General features: G+C 36.7%; 1 protein-coding gene across 1 annotated transcript in view; it reads right to left on the bottom strand.

Annotated features, from left to right (window-relative positions):
* Window positions 1-27,472, bottom strand: part of naa16 (N-alpha-acetyltransferase 16, NatA auxiliary subunit) — a 40,526-nt gene that overhangs the window by 2,528 nt on the left and 10,526 nt on the right. The window contains exons 3-18 of the mRNA XM_003218630.4: window positions 27,044-27,148; window positions 24,353-24,510; window positions 22,919-23,053; window positions 21,233-21,386; window positions 16,485-16,604; window positions 14,630-14,725; window positions 13,267-13,373; window positions 11,613-11,685; window positions 11,279-11,448; window positions 8,569-8,721; window positions 7,285-7,413; window positions 5,072-5,285; window positions 2,757-2,950; window positions 2,149-2,257; window positions 556-654; window positions 290-433 (exon numbers count right to left, since the gene is read on the bottom strand). Coding sequence (XP_003218678.2) covers window positions 290-433; window positions 556-654; window positions 2,149-2,257; window positions 2,757-2,950; window positions 5,072-5,285; window positions 7,285-7,413; window positions 8,569-8,721; window positions 11,279-11,448; window positions 11,613-11,685; window positions 13,267-13,373; window positions 14,630-14,725; window positions 16,485-16,604; window positions 21,233-21,386; window positions 22,919-23,053; window positions 24,353-24,510; window positions 27,044-27,148 — 2,160 coding nt within the window. The remainder of the gene's footprint in view (window positions 1-289; window positions 434-555; window positions 655-2,148; window positions 2,258-2,756; window positions 2,951-5,071; window positions 5,286-7,284; window positions 7,414-8,568; window positions 8,722-11,278; window positions 11,449-11,612; window positions 11,686-13,266; window positions 13,374-14,629; window positions 14,726-16,484; window positions 16,605-21,232; window positions 21,387-22,918; window positions 23,054-24,352; window positions 24,511-27,043; window positions 27,149-27,472) is intronic.

Raw genomic sequence — 27,472 nt, 5'->3', positions numbered from 1 at the left:
AAAAGTGTCAAGCTTTATCATGTAATACCAAAGTCAGGATTTCCCATGCTATATTATCTCCTAACTTTATGTATCTTGTCAAGGAAGCTGACAACAAGAGGATTAACACATTTGAGATGTGGTGCTGGAGCAGAGCTATTAAATGGGTCTGAGAGCAAGGCCTGAAGCCAAAATTATGAAACTGAGGTGACTGCACTTTGGACATATCAGGAGACAACAGGACTTGTAAGAAAAGACAATATGGACTGGTTCTATAAGGGAAGCCATAGCCCTGTTTTTGCAAACCAACCTGATAGCAGATGCTGTATGGAGGTAGAATTGCGTTTCAAAAATTCTTCATTAAAACTTTCCAAATCTTTACTAATAAAAATCTTCTGCATTTCTTGAGTTAGGACTTTGTTCACTATTTCTGGCAAATTACTATGATCAGACACTAGAAATATATAAAAAAGGACATTGTTATACTGCTTGTGTTTCATGAAACTGGCCCACTTTTCCCTCAGCATTCTGAAGATATAAGTTTTATAACATTGTTATTTTTTTTAAAAAACTTACCACACTTGGAAAATTTAATCAAACATTCATGGAGCCATGGATTATTACTGTCGATAGCAAAAGCTCTTTTCACTGACTGCAGCATTAACAGAAACTTTCCTGCATAAACACAAGAATACAAAATGTATTTATACAACTTCATTTAGCTCTGAATGTTTTGGTTACATTACTGTAAACCAGGCATGGGCCAACTTCAGTCCTCCAGTTGTTTTGGATTTCAACTCCCACAATTTGGAATTGTGGGAGTTGAAGTCCAAAACACCTGGAGGGCCAAAGTTTGACCATGCCTACTGTAAACATACTATACTTCGCTCCATACCTGTGCACATACTCTTCTTATGTTTTCAAGTCATTTGGAGCAAATCTATCTAATTCTGAGAGTCATGAGAATGACAGGGATGGATAAATTGAGCTAACTGGCAAGGATAATGCAAGGAGACAAAAGTAGACAGATTAGGAAAGCAGGACTATGCAACCTGTGGCCTTCTTGACAATTTGGACTTCAGCTCCCAGAATTCCTGGCCATTGAATAAGCTGGCTGGGACTTCTGGGAGTTGGAGGCCCAAACACCTGGAGGGCCACAGATTGTACAGGCCTGGTTTAGAGGATAAGGCTGTACAAAGGTGAGGAGAGTAGCCTTCTGGATGTTGATATACTGCAACGTCAGAAAAGCCAGTGCTGAGAGGTGCAACATCTGGTGGGCTGCACTTTCCTCACATCTCTTGTATGGGATCTGAAAACATCAGTGTATGGATTTAGGGATGGGCCTCAGATTACACAGCCCAAAAAAGGATCTTGATGTTGTGGTTTTTAGGCCTTTTCCTAGGGTTATTTGGAATACTAATGCAGAAAATGTAATTAGATAGCCCGCATCAGCTCTAGTTTCTTAGATATGGCTATCGTGATTTTTTTTTATGGGCAAGACTGAAGACTGGTATAGGACATATGTTCTGTATCTCGAAATGTTCTGTATCTCGAAATGTAGAGTGGATAGGGCAAACAGTACAGCTGTTTTTGGAAACAGCAGATAAAATACATCCAAAAACAGGCCTAAGGCACCAAAATGTGTGTTGGCCAATATGATTAGAGCAACAAAAAAGTTGAGTAAATTGGAGAAGATTTGAGAGGAACAAGATAATACAATGGAAAACAAGAGAAGATTGCCATAGGTGACAAAGGTGTGGTCCAGAGGTCTTTTTACACAGAGCAAGGTATTTTTGTAATGTTGCAAAGGAAGAAGCAACATGACTTGTTAATGATATGTGAGAAAAAGTGTGTGTGCAAAAGAAACAGAAGGATCAAACAGAAAAACAACACTAGGTGCCTATTTTAAAGGATTATACAGAACATTATTAGATGACCAGAAGCATGATCATGTATCATTAAAGCAAAGAAAACAGTATTTTGTTTTCAGTGTCATCATTAACATTACCATCAATATAATAACATTTATATAATGTTATATAGATTGCAATTACTGTATATAAAATTATTATCAAATAAAGTTTAATACTTGGAAAATGTACATATACAATTATTACAAAAATATCTATTTAGTTGTAATATAATATTTCACAGCTTTATGTACTTTACCTTTCCTAAAATATATTTCAAATGCTAACAGGTGTGTGTCTATGTTATCTGCCACAAGACTCTTAAGTGGTATAAGGAACTTAATAGCTTCCTCTAATGGATTATCAACCTGTTTCAAAATAAATAAATAAAGAAATGTTAGTTATATATAATTGGAGCCATACAAAATTAGAGTCTCTAAATACAAAACACGCCATCATTTGAAGCCTCATAATTTAAGAAGAAATCTGGGAAAAATTTCTTAGAATTACGCTTTTATCTTATGCCTTCTGTCCCAATTCGTACAGGGTGGCATTTCATCAATCGTGCATAACCCATACACGTTTTGCGAGCATGGTATACATATGGATTTGTATACATATACAGGTATATCCTGAACAAAGTGACATTTGTCACCCCCCAAATTACTATGCTCACTATATATGGGAACTACATGACAGAACAGTATATAAAATTGATATAAATATGTTTTGATTATATTTTAGCTCAATTTCAGATTGCCCTAGATGACTGCAAGAGTTTTGATTAACAGATCAGTGAAAAATGAAATTTCCAAAAGGGTTATGATAAATTAATATAAATATTACAGAAGTAAAGCTCGGATTTACCCTTTCCAGCTTTTCGGGTACTAACTCCTCCTTGGGACCGCTAGTTTCTTCTTCTTCTTCATCTCGTTTCTTCTTTTGATTCTTCTGTTGCCTCTCTCTTTCTGCATGCTTTCTCTCCTCTTCAAGTTTTGCTTTCTTCTGCGCTCGTCTTTGCTTACTGAGCATTTTTTTAAGTTCTTTGGCAGAAAGGTTTTCTAGGGATCACGGAATATAGGTTTCAATATGCGCTTTACAATGTGAAGGCCTTAAGCCAATATTTAAAACATATATTCTTTAGATTTGAGGTGTAAATATAATTTTTATCCACTGCACTCACTTATAAAACAAAAAATTCAATTATTTGTAAAATAAGTAATTCATTAATTATTGTATAAATAAACCTTCAGAATCCTTAAACAAGTAAGTAGAAGTACAGTAGAGTCTCACTTATCCAAGCTAAACGGGCCGGCAGAAGCCTGGATAAGCGAATATCTTGGATAATAAGGAGGGATTAAGGAAAAGCCTATTAAACATCAAATTAGGTTATGATTTTACAAATTAAGCACCAAAACATCATGTTTTACAACAAATCTGACAGAAAAAGCAGTTCAATGCGCAGTAATGTTATGTTGTAATTACTGTATTTACAAATTTAGCACCAAAATATCACGATATATTAAAAACATTGACTACAAAAATGGCTTGGATAATCCAGAGGCTTGGATAAGCGAGGCTTGGATAAGTGAGACTCTACTGTACTCCAGTATGCAATTGGTCGTTTATAGCCACGGTTTAAAAGTATTCCCCCTTCCCAAAAAAATTCCAAGAAGCACACTTTGATTTTGCCATTTTTATAAGGGATGCCATTTTAGTATGACATTGTATACAATGAGAGTTAGGCATCAGCAGCAGTTATATGTGCAGATATGTGTAATTTAGAAACACCAAAGCAGTGGAGCACAATGTGTGGACTTCCAGGTGTTTGGGCCCCCATCTCCAAGAAACCCTAGCTGCTTGTGCAATGGCCAGGAAAGCTGAAGTCCAAAACACCTAGAGGGCCACAAGTTGTGCTCTAGAGTATTTTTGGTGAGCCTTGTCTGCCCCCAGCTTCTCATCACATGCTCATCAGATAATTTTCCTCCTTCCCCACTCAATTCAACCTCCAACCAAGACAACAGTTTAAAAAATGAAAGTGAAGTCACAGGGACAGTAGGATCTTCAGAGAAACAAAAGGCTCAATTGTGTAATTGCACAGATGGGCACTTGAAGAACTTCAGGCAGACATAATGATTTCTGAGATAATTTCCAAGGAAGGACCCGATGGCGGAGATGGACAAATTGACAATGCTTGTGCAATCACCAGACCCTCGCAAATTTAAAGAAGATTGGCAGCCTTTTATTGGTTTTTTAAAAGAAGAGAAGAAAATAAAACATTGGGTTTTTGACATCACTAAGAACAAGTCAGTACTACAAAGATGTAGGAATAACACGAAAATAAAAAAGAGAAGTTAGTGACAAGAATAATGGGATACCCAATGGTATTCAAGGGGTCCTGAAAAGTTAATCTATTATAAAGAAGAAGATATACGGCAAAAAGATAGATTTTCAATTGTGAAGAAGACAGCAGAGATAAGGAAGGAAGTGTTAGGGGTTTCTCTTTTCTGTTTCTTAACTTTTCTATCTTCTTTGCTTTAATTCACTCTACACCTGCTTTTTTATCCTTCTGTTTCAGATTAGATAAGAAATGGGATTTTTAACATCATAGAAACTTCTTTTTTACTAGATAACTACAGAAGATGATAATGTAAGATGTTAAAAAAGCATAATAAACCTTATAAGTTTAAAAGGTTGTGGCAAACTGTTTTTTATCAGTATCAATACCTAGGAGACAGCAGTGAAGAAATATTGAAATCTAAAACCATTGAACTGTTTGTTGCCTCCAACTCCTTCCAAGGAGATGGCAGATACTGTAGATAGAGGTGTGAAACCTGTGACCCTCCAGATGTTTAGGCTCCAATTCCCAAAGGCCATAGCCAGCTTGTCAAATGTCCAGAAAGTCTGGGAGCTGAAGTCCCAAACACATGGAGGGCCTCAAGTTTGACATCACTGCATGCTGCACATCTGAAGAAGGGCACTTCATAGTCCCTGGAACTAGCATTTCCCTCTCCCTAAAAGTTTTTTCCCCACATATTTACTGCCAGTTTTATCTCTGAACAAGGAATTATAATGAGGAAAAAATTAAGGTGTTTAAAGTCCCACAATAAAAGGGTTTTTAAAAATAAACTTTTCTGAAAAAAAATCATATACTCAAGCTTACTTTATTAGTGCTTAAATACCTGAATTTACTTCTTGTTCTTTGCTTTCATTGGCTAATGGATTATCATGTAGCTTCAAGTAGATCTCAATTGCTGACCAAGCAGCCTTGAAGTAGAAGGCATGTTTCCTGAGAACATCTTCCAGTCTCAAGAGGTCAACATAGGCACGTAGCGTCATCTTTCTCATGCAATAAGTATGGAAGTCAAATTGATCATCTGTTATCTCAAAAAAGTGCTTAAACAAGACAAAAAGGACATCATTTTCCATGGTGCAGTTTATTTCTTGTCATTTAGATAAAGATTCAAAAACTGTAATGTAAAATATATTGAATTAGGTATAATTATAACATGGATATTATAAGGAAAAAATTGACAACCAGAAGATTCTTGCTGCATTTTGACTGACAGAATCCATACTCAAAAATACAAACTCATTGGAGAAATTTGTGGAACTGAATAATGCGTAGATTCCTTCTTACTGATACACTGTAAATACAGTACAAAGATACAGAGGACTCAGCAGAGAGCTACTGAGAAAAGGCTTGTGTCCTTATTTAAAATAAGTATTAGAAAATAATTACATTTTTGTATTAATATCACTTGTCGATATAGTAGCAATTTCAACTACATTTGTTCATATTTAGCAGAAGTTAAAACAACTAAATGAGAAGTAAAATGTAACATTTTGATAGAAACATCAGTTTGAGGGGGGCAAAAACAACTGCATTTTAATGTTTTTATTTATATTTTTGAATGGGTGGGGCTACAGGGGTGGCGGGAGGTTGTGGGGTGGGGTTTTGAAGTTGCATCTTTTTGAAAATCTAGCAAAAACACTTAAAACAAATAAACCTGTTTGGACCATTTGAAAGATCAAAATAATTATTAGTTCTGTAACTTCAAGAAATTCTATTAAGCAGAAAGTTAATCTGAAACATCACTCTTCATGAATTACTCAAACTGGCCCTCTTGCTAACAGTTGACTGGGCTAGAGTTACTGCGTTGTTGTCAATTATAAGGAACATGTTTACTCACTAATGCCTTGAAAGATCTCTCCAGCTACTACAAAGAGAACCACCTGAAGCCTAACCCTGCCAAGACACAAGTGTGTGCTTTCCACCTACGTAACTGTGAAGCCAACAGGAAACTGAAAGTTACTTGGGAAGGCCAAGAGCTCGAACACTGTTTCCATCTTAAATCCCTTGGTGTCACCTTAGATCGAACACTAACATATAGGAAACACTGCATGAACACCAAGCACAAAGTAGCTGCATGCAACAACATCCTGCGGAAACTTACTGGCAGCGCATGGGGTGCAGACCCGCAAGTAATAAGAACATCAGCCCTGGCCTTGTCTTACTGAACTGCAGAGTACGCCTGTCCTGTCTGGCACAAGTCTGCCCATGCGAAGCAGGTGGACATAGCACTGAACGAAACATGCAGAATAATCACAGGATGCCTTAAACCTACACTTGTTGATAAACTCTACAAGTTAGCTGGCATTGCCCCTCCTGACATGCGATGGGAAATTGCTGCTAGCGGTGAGAGAAATAAGGTCGAACATTGTGAAAGCCACCCATTGCATAACTATCAGCCTCCTCCCACCAGACTCAAATCAAGGAAAAGCTTCATGAGAACCACTCCTCTTGATGTTCCTCCAGCAGCAGCAAGGGTGTCCCTCTGGGCAGCTAAACCAGGCAATCCCAACTGGATGGCCCCCCATGAGGGTCTTCCTCCAGGGGCAAACCAAGAATGGGCAACTTGGAAGTCCCTAAACAGACTCAGAAGTGGAGTGGGCAGATCAAGACAACCTGGCAAGATGCACTACCTGGAAGAATCCTCCATCTTGTGTGACTGTGGAGCTGAACAAACAACTCCGCATATGTATGCTTGCCCACAATGCCCTGCCTCATGTATGAAGAAGGAGTTGTTTAAAGGTACGGACAATGCAGTCGCTGTTGCCCGCTTTTGGTCTAAAACTATTTAGCTGTTTGTGATTCCTTTATTTTATCACTTTTGGACTTGTTTGTTGTGCAATGCTTTTGACACGAAATAAAAACCTGTTTACTTACATTGTGATGAAATATTAAAAATGTAATTTTATAGTAAGCCAAAGGTTCATTTGGAAACAGTGACTTAACAAAGTGGTTTGACATCTTTAAACAGGAAGTTCAGAGAATTGGTTAATAAGACCTGTATATAGTAATCAGGAAAAAGCAATTTGTTTACCTACTTACCCTCTCCACTTCATGGCACTTTTTCAAGGCATCGCCGTATTTTCCTAATCTCTGAAAAGCTAAAGCACATTCTGTCTGGAACCACATACACTGCATCTCATTAAGATTCTCCATTGCAGATGTCCCTTCCTGAAATAATCACATTAAAAATGTATTGCATAAACTAGTAATGCATCTAACTGCTCCTCATTCATTCACATATAGATACAGATCTGGACAAGTTCTCTTTAAATAATAACTGATTTCTGGGTAATTTTAAATTATCTACATTTATTCCTTTTTTAGAAGAAGGTCTTCTTTAATGTCTAATTATTCTATTTAGTTAAGTGAGAAGTTATGACTGTGGGCATTTTCTATTTGGACAGATAGAGCACACGGATCAGATTCACTGTAAGAGAAGGATAGTGATTAAGGACAGGTTCTGCAGGGAGGACAATCTTTCCATTCAAAAGCATGAAAATAAAACTTGGCATCAGTGATCGATAAATTGAGTTCTACAACTGTGCTAAAGTTCAATGTTATCTGACAAAAATAACTACAGGTAAAACTGATTAAAATGTGTGGAGATTAATACATTTGGCCAAGTCTACTCAGACATGTAAAGGAAGGCAGTACTTCGGTAGTTCAGTGATGTTTTAAGCAGTTGCTCAAACATTAATATGGTTTTCCTGCCCTATTAAAGCCAATGCTGGCAACTGTTGACTGGTTCTGTTTCATTTTAAAACTAGAATGCTGCTAGTACTCCAGTGTTTTCAGAGATACTATGTTGCAGTGGAAAGCTAATGGATGGTGTATACTATGTATATATCTTCAGTAATAGAATATGATATACAACATGGACTGGGACTTGTGGGAGGATTTCTTCCTTTCCAATTCACTCTAATCCTAGTCTCAAATCAGGTGACTCGTGCTTCCTATTTACATTCCAAAAAAAAAGGAATCCCACAAAATGTAAAATGCCAATGCTAGGCCCCTGAATCTAACCATGATTTTATTCCACCTGTAAACTGTACTTTGTTGTTCATGTAAACTAAATTATACTAAACCATTATGATGTTATCACTCTTCAAATCAGGTATTTTACACCAGCAACTCGGTTTCTTGAATGTATTGTTACCCTTGTATCTCAAGTATATCATACTGCAATTATTAAAACAAACCCTTTCCTTTAAAAGGCTGTTTTTAGCTTCACAAAGCCAGGAAACTGGAAGCTAGGGTTTGAGTATGAGAGATGCAACTGCCAAAAGAAATTTTTAACCAACCTACATTTAAAAAAATTCCTACCCTTGTGAATTTTGAACACATTTCTTCTGCATCCTTCACCATATTTGCTCGAAGCATGTACTTTGCACACTTGGAATTGATGAATCTGTCTGCTGTATCCAGTGACTGTGCTTCATCCATCCATTTGGCAGCCTCCTTGAGATTTCCTACATGCTATTGAATGAAACAGAGTAATTTCATTTTATTTTTATTTAACTGCCAATGACTGACGGTAAAGCAGGAAAAATATAAATCTAGCCTTTTCTAACACATTAAGAACATTATACTAATTATTCCCAATCTTAAGCACCACTATGTGATATACACACTCAGAAAATACATACCCGGAAAAAAATTGGAACAAGGTTAATATAAATATTCTGAATGTGAACTCTACTGTGTTTTATAAAGACTACCAGGTATAGAGCAATCCTGGTTATCTTGGAGAGTCGCCATTCTAAGCCAGAATTTCTGAGATCTTTTAGCTTGAATCAATCTATTCATCAGGAAGAATTATCTCTACTTTTGTGGGATGAACACAAACCTTGAGAAAGTGTGACAGAAAGAAGGCTAAGGCTGGCTTCTGAAATAGATAAAAGCGATAACTGGCTATTATCTCATTATTACCAGGGATGTGTATATGTATATTTTGAAGTGTTTTGATTTTACTGTACTACAGATAGAGGAGTCCTACTCTTCCTGCAAGATAGTATCTATTTCTTGCTACTGATATGGGATAATCTTCTTGCCCCCTAGATTTAGCCAGAAGACATAATTGTAGTCCCACATCTTGGTTCTGCAGGTGAAAAGAGATACGAGGCAATTGCTGTTGTGCCAGCAGCTGGGACTGTCTGCACAGTGTCAACACAAATATGCTACTTGAAATGAAGTTTAACTGCCTGAAACTCAGGACACTGTGGGGAATATGTCTAGATTAGATTAAACAACAAAAATATGCCTCTTGGGTTGTATGAAGGGGTTAATTCCTAAATGGAATGACTCCATCTATTTCCTGAACAAGTTGGATGGTTTGGCTCTGATAGAAATTTTTTCACTGATTCTTCTGTTCACTGTTCAATAATGTTGTCTTTAGAAATAGTGGTTTGTTTCCTCATCTTTGGCTCTTCTAAGGAGCATACCTTCCTGGCACAAAGGTAAGAGACTTTCTGGGGTTCAAGGAGAATAGTCATTCCTCATTCAGATCAGAGGTAGCTCTTTCCATATAAATAGCCTCCTTCCAGAATAAATACTTTTTAAAAACACTCATACAATATAAGGAAGCCAACATAAATAAAAACCCTATAGGTGTAAACATTTAAGGCAGCAAATTTGGTATAAACCACTCCCTGTCATAAATAACAACCCAGAAGTAATGACAAAATGCCACAGCAATGTGTAGCCAGATATGTGAAACTAAGACTTCCACACCACTGCAACAGATCAGAATGGTAATCTGTTCAACTGCATTAAATGATAAAGGTTTATCTCCTTCTCTGCTCTGTATCTCTTCTCAAATTTCTTTTGAAAAGCCAGTATTCCTAATCTATCACAAAACCCATGATATTCGACTTCCAGTTCTCTCCTGCTTGGCCAAGTCATCCACAATGTTTCACTTTTGTCCAGTTCATCGAGACTATCTTTCAGATCACTTCTCTGTTCACAATGTACCACATAAGTGATAAATAATACAAGTCTTAAAAATAATGTGAAAAAGCCAAGCCTTTTTTACTTGAAAAGAAATTAGTTAATCCTCTCATGTATTGGCCTAGATATTGTGCTTTCTTTTTGCCTTTTCCTTACTACCTTTTGTCTTTCCACTTGGCAAAAAGGTTGTTCACTGGATGGAAGGCCAACACATTTCCCACATGATTTTGGGTTGGTCCGAATAGTTGTACATTTCTCTACATTTTAAACAAATGCAAACATTCATGTTAAAAGAACACCAGGGCAATAGAAATATAATGGGGGGGGGGACCCTATTGTGTCTTGGGGCTTTGTCTTGGTCAACAAAAGACCTGCTTGTAATTCAATGCTTACACAACTTTAAAAGGGCACAATTTCAAAGCCCCCTAACGTATTCAATCTTGACACGCACACACACACTTATATTCTGCAAATGATACTTACTACAGGCAGCATTAATGTGACTTCTATGCAAACAAAACTCTTGCATGTATTCTGCCCTTTCAAAAAATATTCTGTAGCAAACATTATAAGTATTGTTCTCTTGAAAATCTGTAGACAATTAGTAACAACTGCCTTGATTCTAGCTTTCTTGTTTGTCTCTGGACTTGCACTTTCTGAAATACTCTGAAACAACAATTCCTCAGAATCTGCAATCCTCAAGATTTTGAGCTAGATGCCCATGTCTGCACAAAGTAGTTTTTAATTCTGATTTTATGCAGATTACTAGAGGTAGTAGTAATAGTAACAACAACTTTTTGCTGTTTGTAAATGTTACAAGTTTTATCATTTAATTTTTTTAAGTCAAATATTCTTCCACACTGGGACTCAAGCACAGTCATTCTTACAGGAGATCCACTAAAATCAGTGTGATATATTAAAAACATGACCAATATTATTAAACATGAAAACCCGCTGATTTCAAAGTGTACATTCCAGAATGAGTCTCGATTTACTCTGTAAACACCAAAAAAGGAGTCTACTAATTCATAAATAAACACAATTGCATAGTCTGGATGTGGTATAATTAAGACTGCATAATAATTACCTTGTATATTTTTGCTTTCAAATAGAACAGTTCTATTAATGTTGGTGTACTTGCAACAGCAGAATTGATGTAGTCCAAGGCCAATGAGAACTGCCCAAGTTTGTCAAAGTGCTGTGCAAGGAAATAGCGAACCCAAAGCAAGGTAGTTGGGGGCTCCCGCTCTCCGTTTTCTGTAACAATACACACATTTTGTAAGTTATTGTAAAAAATAATTCAGTAGATTATTATTTATATGCTTACTTCTTAGATAACGGTTATTCATGTGAATGTATACCAACTATAGTAAAATATTTAAAAAATAATTTCAATTGCCAATAAAAACACTGAAACCTACCATAGGGGCTAAACAAGTTACAGGTTTTCAAAGAAGCTTCATACCCAGTAACAAGCTCTTGAATTGTAGAAACCTAAAAAAACACAATTGGCAAGTTAATTTTAAAACACCAATATATTAAAAAAAATCCTGTTTATTTTAAATTTTAATTGGGAATGCTTAGTTAATTAGGACAAGTTAAGATGGGTGCATGCTCAATTTAGATTTAAGAAAGATTTGCAATATTAATCCTGTATTTTCCTATTTTAATTTGACTTTCTTTAAAGCAAGGATAGAGGGATTTAAAGGAGTTGTAGTTCACCTATACCCAGAGTGCACTATGAACCCAAACAATGATGGATCTGGATCAAGCTTGGCATGCATACCCGATCTGCCCAAATTTGAATACTGGTAGGTTTTGAGGGGAATTGGCCTGGACATTCTGGAGTTGTAGGTACTGAGATGTATAGTTCACCTGCAATCAAAGAGCACTCTGGAGAAGTTTGGGGAAAAGGGAGTTATAGTTCACCTGCATCCAGAGAAATTGTTACCCCCACCGACAATAGACCGGGACCAAAAGTGGCACAGAGAAACCCCATGACCAACATAACATACTGGAGAAGTTTGGGGAAAAGGGAGTTACAGTTCACCAGCATTCAGAGAAACAGCAACCCCCACTGACAATGGACTGGGACCAAACTTGGCAGAAAGAACCAATTGAACATCCTACAGGGGTTTGTGGGAATTGACCTTGATTTTGAGAGTTGTAGTTCACCTGCATCCAGAGAGCACTGAACCCAGCCAACAAGGATCTGGACCAAACTCGGCACACAGACTTAACACGACCAACTGTGAATACTGACAGGTATTTCGGGAAGATTGCCCTGGGAATCTGTGAGTTGTAGTTCACCCTCATCCAGAGAGCATTAAACCCAGCCAATGACAGATCTGGACCAAACTTGGCACACAGAATCAACATGGCCAACTGTGAATACAGGCAGGATTTGGGGGTGATTGCCCTTGGAAACTGTGTGCTGTAGTTCACTCTTATCCAGAGAGCCTCTCAGCCAAATGATTATGTATCTGGCCCAAACTTGGCATGCAAACCCAAAATGGCCAACTTTGAATACTTCCAGGATTTGGGGAGGATTGACCCATGATTCTGGGAATTCCAGTTCACCCACACCAAACTGAGAATACCTAACATCCAAAAACAAACAATGGCTTTTTCAAATAACCTGGGCATTGCTGGGTCTCCAAGCTAGTATCATATATAAAATTGTCAGATCTAATGCTACTTCATCTTTCCCTGCTTTATCTATCTTGTTTGATTTTTTTAAAAATCTGCATCCAGTAGAAATTGCATACAGATATTTATTTTGAAATCATATACACACTTATAGGTTGCAGCAATCTATATGAACAAACAAGATGATGTCAAGTGCTTATGATAGATAAATGAAACTATATCTTCATCCTAAATGCATTTTATAAGTCAGCTCTCCCTAACTTAGATGCTTAGCATTATCAATCTGCTCTCTACATTTGATGAATATTCCACATATGTGAAACTCAAGACAGATGAAGAAGCAACACCTAACAGGTAAATAATCTGAAAAGAAACAAAAAGCATTTATTTCTCTCTCTGACTCAATGAAAGTAATTTGAATTTTACCTTTTCATTATTATAATACAGAGACTTCAATGTGGTAAACAAGGGTGGACAGCCTTTACTGAAGTTAACCCTCAGGAATTTATCCATTAATTCTCTAAATTTTTCACCTAAAAACAAAAATTATTTAGTTATGCTTGAATAGGTTAGGTGTTTATCTACATAAATAAAAAGCACCAATCGTGCATTAAGATAAATATTCCCCTGTACAAATTGTACAGATTTCACTTTGGCTTTTCATTAGATTGTCATAGTACAGAATACAACGTCCTGTTATCCTAGGGTATTTGTGAGTCAAATCAATATCTTCAAGAAGTTCAGTGGTTGATCAATATTTGGTGAAAGTTTTCTTTGAGAATTTGATGAAAACTATGAATGCACCTTCTAGAAAAAAAATACTATCAAGGAACATATATACACATAAGCCAACCTCATGTATACTAGAGTGCTGGTTTTTGTATCTAAAATTATGGATTTTGATATGACCAGTGGATAAGTGGGACATCCCATGGAGAGGGGAAAGAGCCTACACTGATGGTTGTCACCATCATTTTCTCACACAGTTATTCAAAAAAGCTAGAAGCAGCTCCACAACAATTTCTAGACTTATATATGAGTATGCTGGCTAATCAACCATTCCCTAGAGGTAATTTGGTCTGACCTACTTGTGTACGTTCTCACAGGATCTGATAAGGCCACATGATGAAAAAGAATCATAGATCTGAAAATCACCTAGTCCAAGCCTACTTCTTGTCAGCAATAGAAGGCTATGTAGTTCACCACCTGACATTCTCCTTTAAGCAAAATGGAACTATTAAGGCTGGATGATATTCACCACTCACAGCTCATGGAGATTAAAATTGACCTCCTGGACTGACTGAAGCTAAAATTAATTTAGTAATGAATTGGCCACACTTTTGCAACTTATGGTGCTGGAAGTGGCGAGTTGTATCCATTTTGAGGCAGGATTTTTTTTTGAGGCAAAAGGAGGATTAATTAAAAAATCTGGAAAGAGGGGCAATAATCCAACTTAGCTGGACTGAGTTATGGAGTAATATGCCCTGATCATCCTGTTACTCTCACGGAACCCCCAACCGAGGCTGGGATATTAACTAGTCAGCAATCAGGCTCCCTGACAATGGGACTCAAATTTGAGGCTGTGCAAACACCTACACAGACTATTTCATCTCAAGACTGGTTTTTCTGTGATGATTCCTCTCTGCTCAGCTAGGGTTACATATACAATGTAGAATTTCAGCATTTCAGAATACACTTTTCATCTGTGTCAAAATACAATCTTTAAGTAAAGGACTACAAAATAAATAATAGTGTTTTCTAGACAGCTTATACAAATGTGTAATGTTACCTGTAACAAAGTTTAAAGGCAATCGTCTAGGTGAAACTGCTCTTGGGTGTTGCTTGCTTATTTCGTCATATACTTCAAGTCTCTCTTCTAAAGAGTCTATTGATGAATAATAATTCACAACATAATATCATACATAAAATAACTCAAACATAGCATCACATTGCAACTCCCCTAATTTAAAAAGCAATTTGCTTTGTGGAGAAGGATAGAAGGTGCTGTTTGAGATAAACAAGTACAAAATCTCCATTGATGCACAGAACTAGTTATATGTTTCTTTAGATCACTACAACAACAAAATAATACTAGATTAATACATGCATAAAATGAATTAACTCTTGTTACACTGTGAATAATTGAAAATGCAAATGAACCAGGTACTTCATTCAGTAAGTATTTCATAATTTGAAGTCACGATTTCTATTCATCCAATAGACTAAACTAAAATTATTAGTAACTGTGGAAACTGGCATATAAGTAATTGTGTTTCAATGTAGGTAATATTTTAAAAGCTAATTATTCTGTATCTATATAGTTTAAAATAATTTCAGTACAGTAATATGAAAGGAGTCATACACTCTTTCATCTGACTTTATTTACATTAAAAACTTTCACCACTATCTGTATTAGACGATGTAGAGCTCCAATTGTGAAATAACCTGCTAGAAGAGCTTCAACAGCTAAACAAGCAATCAGAATTTAAGTCAAAATTAAAGACCTATCTCTTTGGGAAAATTATAAACTATTAATTTTAAATTGGCATTATATAGATATGAATTATTTTAATATGTTATCTATGTTGTACACATTGCCCCAAATACAATTTGTTGTTGTTGTTACTACTGCTACTTTTCTAAATGAAAAGTTTAACCAAGGAAGGTCAATATGAAAGAGAGTTTTTGCTACTTCATCTGTGTTTTCATTACTTTGTAACAAAAGCAATTCTATGATACAAAATATTTCAGTACTATAGCATAAAAAATCTAACCCTGTTTCAGTACTTGCTCAATAACAAATAACTCTATGAATTCTTTCCTGTATCATACATAACATAAACATTAGTCCTCAGTAGATATCGTTTGTCAAGTCCTGCATGTTTAAACTCACTAGGTGCAAAACATTCTTGCAGGAACGTATACCATTTTTGGGAACAGTTGCCTATCTAATTCTAGTCTGCTAAAATGTCAAATTCTCCAATCTTATATGACTTCCCAACATTGTTTTCTTCTGAATTTACAAGTCTACTGAGATGAGAGAACAATGACACAAATGTGCAATCCCTATGAGCCACTCTGTGCTTACCAGAGTTACTCTGTAAAAGTTAGCTGAATCCTGTTAACATTCAAGGCATCTCTTTAACAACAGACTAACAGATCTTGGCTTATTTTCAGCTTCTATACACTCTTTGCTGAGCTCATGTTTTTGCCAGCTGCCTTCCATGTTAAAAGTGCTACTAGATTTAGAACATGAAGGAGAAGTGTTAGGTCAAACAAGGGGCAGCGACGCTGATTTCATAGACAAGATATGTTTGTCTTAGGGACAGTCGTTTCAAAACCGCTTCTAGTTACTCACAGTAAAAAGACAAAATAATCCGCATTGAAAGAGTCATCAGAAGTAATTAACATGCTTTCAACAAACAACAGAATGATTAGCAGTATTTTTAAGGCAAGATAATGTGTTAACACTAGGTTGTTCCAAGATTTCTGTTATTAACTTCAGAGAATTCAAGCAGAAAAATATTGGAATTATGAACAAAGACATCTTCTTTCCCAGCAACGAAAGTTACAGTTCTAAAATGTACACTATTTTTTAGCAGGCAATAAAAGGGCAGATTGAAGTTAAGAACTGCACCACTTACGTGGCTGCAGGGCTTTTTCCAGGCCTTCATAGTAATGCCAATTTTCTGCATTCCGATCAATAAGCTCTTTGTATACTTCAGATGCTTCTTTTAGTCTTCCCAACTTCAACAACATTTCTCCTAAAGCAATAATAGAATCATAAATCTACTGTTGTAAATAATACTTTGTTCCAATAACCATGTGCAAGAGGTTAAACAAAATAATGTTTCTATCAGATATAAGTAATGCTGATATGAAGGCATCATGCTGATAAGCGTAAATCCATATGCTTCACACATGTTTACATGGAAGCATTTTCAGTGGCCTTCATGTGGTACCTACAACATATAAACTGACTTTAAATTCGCTATTATAAGTAAATCAACCTAAATGTATTTGATGAATTGGCTGTTCTTTGGAATGTAACAATTCACTATTTGAACATCTTCAACATATTATTGAATGGCCATGATTTTTTATCAGAAAAAAATTCTTCAGAAATCCTTCCCAAATGATTCCAAACATCTGTTGGGGATACAGAGGGGGGTATGTGTGGTGTGATTCTAGGCATCCTTGAGCTATTTTAGGTATACATGCACCTTTTTTCTTAATAGGTAGTAACCTAGCTGTTGGCTCACTTCCTGCTGTTAAAAAAACTCTCATGGATCTAAAACAATAACATGGCAGCAATAAGCTATCATGGCAATGTTTAGGGTTCAAATGAGAAAATTTCAGTATAGATGAAAAAGCAAATCAGCAATATAAAATCAATAATAGCTATTTTGCTTTCTTTCCTAAAAATGACAACAACAACAACTCTTTATTGATTAGTCAATTTTGACTATATCAAAACATGCGAAACATACAAAACGTACACACTTACCCATACATAAGAGTAAAACCATGTAAAAACAACGCATCCCGGCCTACTAGCCTACCAACCCACTCCTAGGTAGTTGTGCAAATACAGAATAAAAAGATTAAAATTAAAATTAATTATTCTCTTAAGGTATAAAAAGGGTCAGTTTTAAAACATAGTTTTTATCTGAGCCCTGTAGAAGGATGTGCAGTTTCTCCTTATTCTCTAAATGAGTATGGTTCTCCAGAAGAGGCTCTAAATAGAAAGATCGAATCCTGTTGTAATAGAGGCATTTTAAGAAAAAGTGTTCTGAGTCCTCCACTTCTGCATCTGCTTTGGGGCACCCACATGTTCTCTTTGTATAGGGGATATTCTGACGTCTACCTAGCTTAGACTTAATGTCAAGTTGCTCAAATCTAGCCCGGGTAAAAAGTTTTCTAATATATAGAGGAAGTGTAAAATAGAGGTAGGTTTCCATGCCCACATTGCATTTAAATTTAGCCAGGTATGGAGTGGCTCTAGCTTGCACTATGATCATAAGGTCATTTTGTGCCGCAGTGTCAAGGGCTCTTTGGTAAACAATTGAGCACACTTTAGCCCCAAAATTTATTAGCTCGAGAGGGGCAAAACCTAACTTACTGACAGTGTGGCTGAGTCTGCTTAGCCATGATTACCATTCTTTGTGGTTTTCTTGCTCTAATAGGCATATGGTTGGGAGTCTATGTGGTTGCATTTGTCTTATTTTGTACCACCAATTGATCTGCCTCTTCAGAATTACTGTGGAAATTGGGGGTACTCCCATCTCTGCTCTCACTGCAGCTGACAAGGATGATCTCTCCACATCTAAGCCAATTTTCAAGTGACGAAGTTGGAATCCTTCTACCAATGCCAGATCTTGATCCCCCCATATTTCAGCTCCATACAAAGCAATGGGGACCTAAAAATGATAAAATCTGAACTATAGAACTTTCTGGACAATTTATCTATTGTCCACTAACATAGTGTAAACAAGGGCTGCACAACCAGCAGCCGTCCAGGTACTTGGGCCTCCAACTCCCAAAAGCCCTAGTCTGTTTGTCCAATGGTCAGGAATAATGGGAGCTGAAGGGCTGCAGCCTGAAGAGACCTGGTGTAAACAGATGTCTTTCTCCTATAAGGCAGGTTCCCTTCAAGTACAAAAAACAGGCTCAAGGAGGACAAGCAGATGGTGTTTAACTTGAGTTCCATTCAACTCATTCCACTTTTCAAATGTTTTAAGACTTTTTGTGACACTGAATACAAAGAAGCATTGTAACTGAGAAATTGCAGCAATTAAATCAGATTTTCACTTTCTGTAAATCTGTGCCAGATTCTCTGCATGATGTGCCTACGGCATGCTTCAAACTCAAAATTCTTTACATGTGTGAATATTGACTATAAAATCATTTAGTAATGGTGAAAATTCCAACTTTTGTTTGGGTCCCAAATTACTGATTTATTTATGAACATTTATGTCCTATCCTTCTGATTTATGACACAATTAAAACCAATCATAAAGTACAATAACACTGTAAAACAATATACGGCCTGCTCTCCACATTCACTGGGGTGAGGGGTACCACAATTAAATATATTGGTATTTTTTAATCGGAGAAGGTATTTTTCCAGGAATTCCTGGTTCTTCTAGCATGACTCTATGGTCAATGTCTCTCGAGAAATCTCTAGGTCATCCAGTATGACTGGATGAAGTTGACCATAGAGTCATATGAAAACACCTCTGGCATATCCACTTAGGTCGGTTTGGAAACAGTTTGGCAGGAACCAGGTTTGCTGTGGATGGCCAGGATGGTGATTACATTAACCATGGAAATTGGTCTCAAACCGTTCCAGAATCTGCAGTATTTCCCCCCCGCCCCCATTTCCAGTTGACTATGCACAGGTGATCTGGAGGGATAACAGGCCAAAAAATTTAGCAGTGAAGACATTTCCAGGACATCAGTCAGCCTCCCACTGCCCAGAGCCATGCTTCACATTCTCTGGAACCACTTTCACTGTGTCATATAGTTTTGATTTAGGAGTTGCTGATGTGCATTGAAGGATTTAACTTGGACTTTCCTCTGACTTGGTTTGATATGCTTTAAACCTTTTCATTTGTGCTGCAGCATATGTTTTCTAGCTGCTTAGATTTGGCTCAAAGCTACATTAAATGGTCAGTGTAGATGTGCCCCTAGGGCTTCCGAGAAAACACCATTTTAAATCAAATCCATGAATAATCAAAACCACAAAAGTCAAAACAGGGGACAACAGTACTAATTAAAAAGGACAGACGGGGCAGGTAAAGCAACTTAATAAAACATAAATTATAATTACCCATCTCATAAAATATACATCTATGAAATAAAGGATACTTTCTCATGCAGACTGAAGAGAGTGCCAAACTACTCCCCGTGATAGAAAACTCTGAAATTAAGCGCAATGATAAAGAAGACAAGCATAACAGCCACTTCATCACATCTCAGAGTGTGGGCAGGCAAGTTTGGGAAAAGTCATTTCCTAATGTATTCCAGACCTAAAGTCATTTAAGACTTTAAATGTCATTAGTGGTACTGTACTTTGAATTATGTCTGGTCCAGACCAATTTACACAGCTATTGAGCCAGTAAGGTTCTTGCCTTCTAATTGTTACTAGCTGTGCCTGGCCACGCGCTGCTGTAGCGAAGTATGGTGGTATGGGAAATAAAGTATTGATAGTGGTAGTTAAGGTAAAGGGTAAAGGTTTTCCCTGACATTAAGTGCAGTTGTGTCTGAGTCTGGGGGTTGGTGCTCATCTCCATTTCTAAGCCGAAGAGCCGGCGTTGTCCATAGGTCATGTGGGATGACTGCATTGAGAGGCAGCAGTTGGATCAAAACAAATTAGATGATCTGTGGAAGAGGCCTAAGAGAGGCCTAAGTCTGCCTGTCCCCTCGGCTGAGTTGGTTGCTAGGAGACCAAGTGGGCAGAGATTAGCCCTGTAACTGGCAGCAATTGGATAAAAACAATTATTCCTTTCCCTCTAATTAGGGCTTTATTTTTTTTCTTTTTGTTGTATCAACCTAGAGGCGTGGATGATGGGTTGTGTTGTCAAATTCCAAGGTTGGGGGGCCTGTAGGTTTGTTGTTTTGTTGGTCGCCGTGATGCCATCACTCATTTATATATATAGATGCTCTATACTGAACAGAATTTTGAGATTTTATGCACTTTATATGTGTTGTTATAATCATTATCTACCAGTTATTTTGACAAGGTAGTCGATTGATAAATATTCACCCATGACTGTGGAGTTAAAACAGACGCATGAGCTGAAGAGAAAATAAGGTTCTATAGTTTAAATAAAGCTAGCTAAGAATAAATGTACCTCAAACTTTATTTCAGCAAAAAATAGTTACACAGTTTGAAACAATCCATTAATCATCCAGACTCACCCCATTATGTGAAAACAGGAACAGAAACAACACATTTTTAAATAGGTTGAGGTCAAGTATATTGAAATAACATGGGCATGTCATACACACTAGTCATAGCATACGTGGTTTGTAAGACTATACACCTTCTAAGGAAAAAAGGTTTAAGCCAATTATGCTGGTATCCAGCTCACCTGTTGTCATAACTGGAGGGGCACACCACCTGTACCAATAGCCCACTGCAGTGAAGGGATGGCAAATCACCTTATCAAGGCATGATAAAGACTGTGATGGGTATAACAGGATACATTTTAATCTGGATTACATTTTATTCATGTAATATGTGCTTGTATTACACCAAACTTATTATATTACAAATGATAGGCAAAGGACAAACTAAGTCGAACACTAAGTTCAATGCTCTACACCCTACTCACTGTGAAACATGTGTTATAAAACAATTTAAGCATGGGAAAAGAAAATGGCATACCTTTGATTTCTTCTATCATGAGCTTATCACATATTTGTCTTTCATAAGTTTCTATGTGGTCCAAAGATTCTTGAAACAGATCGGCCTCTCTCATCACTTGATTCTGGTACAATATTAACTCACTATATTCATAGTCTATTTTATTAGGAGGAATCTGGAAAACAACAGAAAAATAACATTGAGAAAGGCCATAATTAAAAAGTAACCAGAGAGACAATGGATATTTGAATTTAAACACTCATTTGGCCAAGTTCTTGCTTTGAAAAAATGTCAGTAACTTTCTGAAGTTACTGACCCTTTGTACTGTTACACCATGTCCAGAGTACAAAATTATTTCAATCAGGCTGGTTATCCATCTGTTCCAAATAAGGCTTTCAACTGTCAGTTCAGTTTGCTTAAGAATGAAACTAAAAGCCTCCTGCCTCTAGTTGTGTATGGCCAATGCTGAGGCTACCAAAAGGAGAGGGAACAGCAGTTAGTAAATCTCTTCATCATGCTTGAATTTTCATGTGGTAGAAGAAAAAAATCCTGAAAATCACAGCTTTCATTTAGTGACTGCATAAAACCAAAATTGTAGGAAATGACTAGTGGATATTTACAAGACTGGGCAGTGACATCTGGGAGGATTCCAATGGTTGGGCAGAATGCAACTTTTTTACATTGTTCTTTTCTTGTATTGATGACTATGCAGTGGGGTCCTGGCATCTGGAGTTCGCTTCAAGGACACCCTCCCCCCCCCCCCCCATTACCAAAATCAGTGGATGTTCAAGTTGCACTGCATACAATGACAAAGTAAAATGGCATCTTTTATATAAAATAGAAAAAGCAGAGTTTGCTTTTGGAATTTTTAAAATAATATTTTGAAGACGCTGATGGGAGAATCCAAGGAATCTGTGGATATGAAGGACCAATGGTACAACAGTATTGGAATAAGCTCTGCTGAATTTTGTAGGCCTTATTATTAAATAGCATTCATAGAATTGTGCTGTAAATTATGAATTTTTTTTAATTAATTCAAATTTGCTTAGTCATCATAACTATATAGGCTTCACAAATCAGTAATTATATTGGTATAAAGGTAAAGGTTTCCCCTGACGTTAAGTCCAGTCATGTCTGACTCTGGGGGGTGGTGCTCATCTCCATTTTTAAACCGAAGAACCAACGTTGTCCGCAGACACCTCCAAGGTCATGTGGTCGGCATGACTACAACATAACATTTAGTGTAGATAGATCACCAATGACTTATATTCTCATCAATTTCATAATCATTATGAAGAAACATTTTACAATATAAAATTCAGAGTAGATCAAGAATAATTTATATTCTCATCAATGTTTCATAATCATTATGAAGAGACATTCTAATATTGCACATTAGACAATAAATATGAAGGTTTTAAAGGTTTTTAAGATCAATTCAGGGGGTGCTGTGGTTTTTAACTGAATATGGTTTAATGGTTTTTAACTGGGGATTTTTAAATCTGTTTAGATTTAATCCTGTTTTAATGTTTGCATATTGGTATATTTAAAATTGTATGCTAATGCTTTTATGTTAAGCCACATCGACTCTCCTATGGTAAAGACAGAACGGGTATAAACAACAAAACAACAGAATTAAATAAAATAATGGCACTATTTTCCCTTTACATCCTAAAAACATAATAAAATGTACTTGCTCCTCCTTACCTGCTGAGTTTTTCTAAATTCTTCCAGCAGTTTTAAGGCCATATCATAATCTTTTAACAAATGATACGCAATTGCATATCCAATCCATGAAGCCCTCTGAGTGGGCCGCAGCTGGAGTAACTGATACCTGGTCTCCTTGAAAGACATAATAAACTAAAGGTGAGTCACCAAATAATAGAAAAATACTTAAAATATTCTAGAAAACAAGTAAGCTTATTTTAAAGCATCACACATAACAAGAAAAGCAAAGCCAAGTCAGAAAAGTTCCAACTGAGTTTCCAGAAAAACTGACTAGCATAATACCTGACCGTAACCCTTATTACTAGGAATAAATTTTTGATATGCTTCCCATGACTGACCAAACATCAAACAACACAAATTCAAGCAGCAGATCCAGGAATCAAAATAAATTCGCAACTGTTGTCAAGATTACTGAGCTTTTGGTACTCTCCTTTTTTTCTATAATTCTTTATAGACTTGTTATAATTTTTCTCTGGAGTGGTAATTTTAGTAGCTGACTTGAACATCTTCTTCATTCGCTCAGTCGTTTCCGACTCTTCGTGACCTCATGGACAAGTCCATGCCAGAGTTCCGTCAGCCATTGCCGCCCCCAGCTCCTTCAAGGTCAAGCCAGTCACTTCAAGGATACCATCCATCCATCTTGCCCTTGGTCAGCCTCTCTTCCTTTTTCCTTCCATTTTCCCCAGCATCATGATCTTTTCCAAGCTTTCCTGTCTTCTCATGATGTGGCCAAAATACTTCATCTTTGCTTCTAATACCCTTCCTTCCAGTGAGCAGCCAGGCATTATTTCCTGGAGGATGGACTGGTTGGATCTTCTTGTGGTCCAAGGCACTCTCAGGATTTTCCTCCAGCACCAAAGTTCAAAATCATCTATCTTCCTTTGCTCAGCCTTCCTTATGGTCCAGTAATCCATAGGTTACTATGGGGAATATCATTGCTTTAACTATGCGGACCTTGTTTCCAGTGTGATGTCTCTTGCTTTTCACTATTTTATCGAGGTTGGCCACTGCTTTCCTCCCAAGAAGTGGATGTCTTCTGATTTCCTGGCTGCAGTCTGCATCTGCAGTGATCTTCACACCTAGCAATATAAAGTCTGTCACTGCCTCCACGTTTTCTCCCTCTATTTGCCAGTTATCAATCAGTCTGGTTGCCACAATCTTGGTTTTCTTGATGTTTAACTGCAGCCCAGCTTTTGCACTTTCACCTTGGTGACTTGAACATACTATTATGAATTGTTATTGGTCTTCAAGCATACCAAGATAATGCCAACATGTCCATTTCACCATCTAATTAGACAAACTCTATTATAGACAAAATATATTTCTCAGCTCATGTAGAAATCTAGCATTGCTTTTCACACACAAACTGAAATAATCTTCATTTCTTTTGTAATATTAAAATTAATTACTTACTCTGTATCCTTCTAGGTCCCTCATTTGGATCTGTAATAGTGAGAGATCTCTTAGGATTTGTAAGTTGTCTTTATCTAATTTGAGAGCATTTCGATAGCACTTAATAGCTTCATCGTATTTTTTATCAGAGCGCTGCAAAAGTCCATAAACGTGCCAACCTAATAAGAGTTAAGGAAATAAACCATATCCACTCTTTTTTGGCATATGTAGCATTGTAAAGATTAATCAGTCAGCATAATTTATTCATGACTTAAGGGCATGAGCTGACACATACATAAATCCTTCCTTTGTTATCATTTTACTCATGGAGCAAAGTGCAGAGCACAAAATACAAGATAAAAGCTAGCAATATCATGTGAAGTTTAAATATCATTTTAATGTAAACAATCTTCCAAGTAATATGTTCAGTGTCAGTTGCTGTAAATACTCCTATCTTACAGTAAAAGCCTTCAACCCACAATGCCTGTCTCCTATGGAAAATAACAATGTATTGCAACCACTCTGTAACAAATCATAAAACTATCTAAATAATACATTTGATGTTTCTACCTTGATTTATGGACATTGTGTTCATTTATTTGTCTTTAAATGACAGTCCTTGCTATAATACAGCCAAATGAAGCCAGATAATATCATCACATGGCCAGCTAATAGTGAAGCTGAAAGTCTTACCAGACACTACAAATATTTAAAATGCAACTACAGAGGATTTTAAATATGCTACTTCTTAGCTGTAGCTAAGTCACTTATACCTTATTGGATATATTGTACTTACAATGTATTTTGCAGCATATTATCAAGCTTCAGTGAACTTTCACCTCTATATTTTGACTGCTAATTTACTGAAAAACTATATGTTACCACATTAAAATTGATAAAATTTAAAAGGAGAAGTATGGAAAAGACCCTTTTGTTTAAAAATTTAAAGTGCCCAATTATCTAAGATTTAGTGCTAGTACCAAAACATTTCTGAACTCTATCAAGAGCTTATTCCTCAAGCAGTATCTAAAATGAAAGGGATGGTATCTAATCCTACTTGAAAGAGGAAAGGGGATGGACAGTTCAATGTGATGTCTTTCCACTTGCAAAATAAATGTGAAAAAAGTGAACATTTTTTTTCTCTATAGAAAAAGAATCCATTACTCCTTCCCCACAACTCGGGCTTGTCAGAGAACCAAATACTCATCCCCCCACCCCAAGTCCTTTCCCAGACCCATCCTGGAGTTCCTCTCTTGCTACAGTGTTTATAATGATGTGCTGTACTAATCCCTTCATTTTTCTCTCCCTCTTTCTCTCCCCCCCACACATCCCTTGAAATATGAGGAAAAGCCAAAAGTGTTTTGGTTCAGAAATGCATTTATTTCATCAACCCTCTCTCTCTTTCTTGCCGTTTCTTCATTCAGAGATACCAGTCTTGGTATGGGGATAGATCAAACAGATAAACCAGTAACTGCAACCTCTTCTCTGCCACTGATCCATTATGTCTGAGAAGTTTGATCTACTCTCATTAGGAAATTTCCCCAAGAGAAAAAAAGTCTGTTTCATATGTATTAGGTGGGTGGGAACTCTCTGTGCACATGTGCCAAACTAGGAAAAGGGGCAGGGATCATATCTTGGGAGGTAGTAATACTGAGTGTGTAAGGAAAGAAAGCAATCCTGACTGGATAGTATTTTGTAGTAGGAAAAGACTTTTGTGTGATAAAACTCTTTGTCACTAAAGGGATTGAATGCCTAAGATGTGACTACATAACCCAATATGATGCCCACAAGTAATTTCACTTATTCTTCCACTCACACAGGGATTAGGGTACAGACACATCTGTCAAAGTGCAAAAAATAATAAGGTATCTGGGAGGAGGAGGAATGGTTAGTACTGAGGAGAAGAGAAGGAGCTATTTTCGCATACTACTTCATTTACCCTGCTGATCCTGATTCCTTTTCCTCTTCCTATGTACAGAGAGTGCCTGTTCATTCAGGCAAATGAAGGGAAGGAAACAGAAGCAAGTAGCAAACAGGAAAAGGAGGAGCAACTGCCGCACACACAGTTGCAATGCCACATACATGTGGATCTTGGCTCCTTTTCCTGTGTGCCACATGTTTTTACTTTCCCTGGTACCTTCACTTTCTAACAAGATGCATGCTTAAAACTATTATCAATATAAGTCTACTGGTAGATGCCTACTAGCTATCCAGAAATCTAGTTATATAGCTAAATGTATTAATTTATTACACTTTAGAATTCACTAGACTTCAGTTTAAAATTTCAAATATACATAATTGTTAGGTTATATGCAACTGCCTTATGTATACATTTCAATACAAATTATTACATAGCAAATAATAATACTAATAATATTAATAATAACTTCATTTTTATATCCCGCCTCCATCTCCCCGAAGGGACTCAGGGCAGTTTACATAGGGAACAAGCCCGATCCAACAGAGATTAAAACCAAACATAGATTAAAACATCTCAATAAAATCAAACATTACAAAAGACAGTAACATAAAAACAGCATCGTCAGCAACCAATAGTATGAACAGTAACAAGTACTGAATTTTTTTTAGGGGGGTGGTGGTGGGAAGGAACTTGTGCAAAGAATCCATTTGTACATTGAAAATAATTTTGAACATTTAAAGGAACATAGAAATATTACAAAAATGAATCTGGCCTACTATTTGAAAGGATACACACATGACTTTTGACATCATTACGAAGGCCTTTACGAACAAATTCATATGCTTCTTCTTTCTTTCCTAAACAATTCAAGGTCAATCCTTTCATAGCCAACGTCTCTGTGGGGAAAATTTAATAATTTATATACAGTCAATTTAGGTGTCAAAATAAGCTTTTAATAAGTGATTAATACTTGTTTCATTGCTTTATAATAGCCCCACTGTCTTAACCAAAGCTGGTGGAGAGAGGGCAGGGTTTCCAATGTACATAAGAATTTCCACCTTTCCACCTATGCACTTAAATGGCAGGATCATATTCCACCTGGCTGTATTTTATACAAAAAGAGGTCTCAACCAGGTAGACCAGAGATAAATTATTCAGGTTCTAGATTATGCCCAAGTAATGTACATAAGTGAGATTCCAAAACACATACTCTTTCTGAT

The sequence above is a fragment of the Anolis carolinensis genome, chromosome 3 (assembly GCF_035594765.1).
Source record: "Anolis carolinensis isolate JA03-04 chromosome 3, rAnoCar3.1.pri, whole genome shotgun sequence".
In the NCBI taxonomy this organism is placed as follows: Eukaryota; Metazoa; Chordata; class Lepidosauria; order Squamata; family Dactyloidae; genus Anolis; species Anolis carolinensis.
Note: the sequence above shows the minus strand (reverse complement) of the source record. Positions and strands in the feature narration are given on the sequence as shown.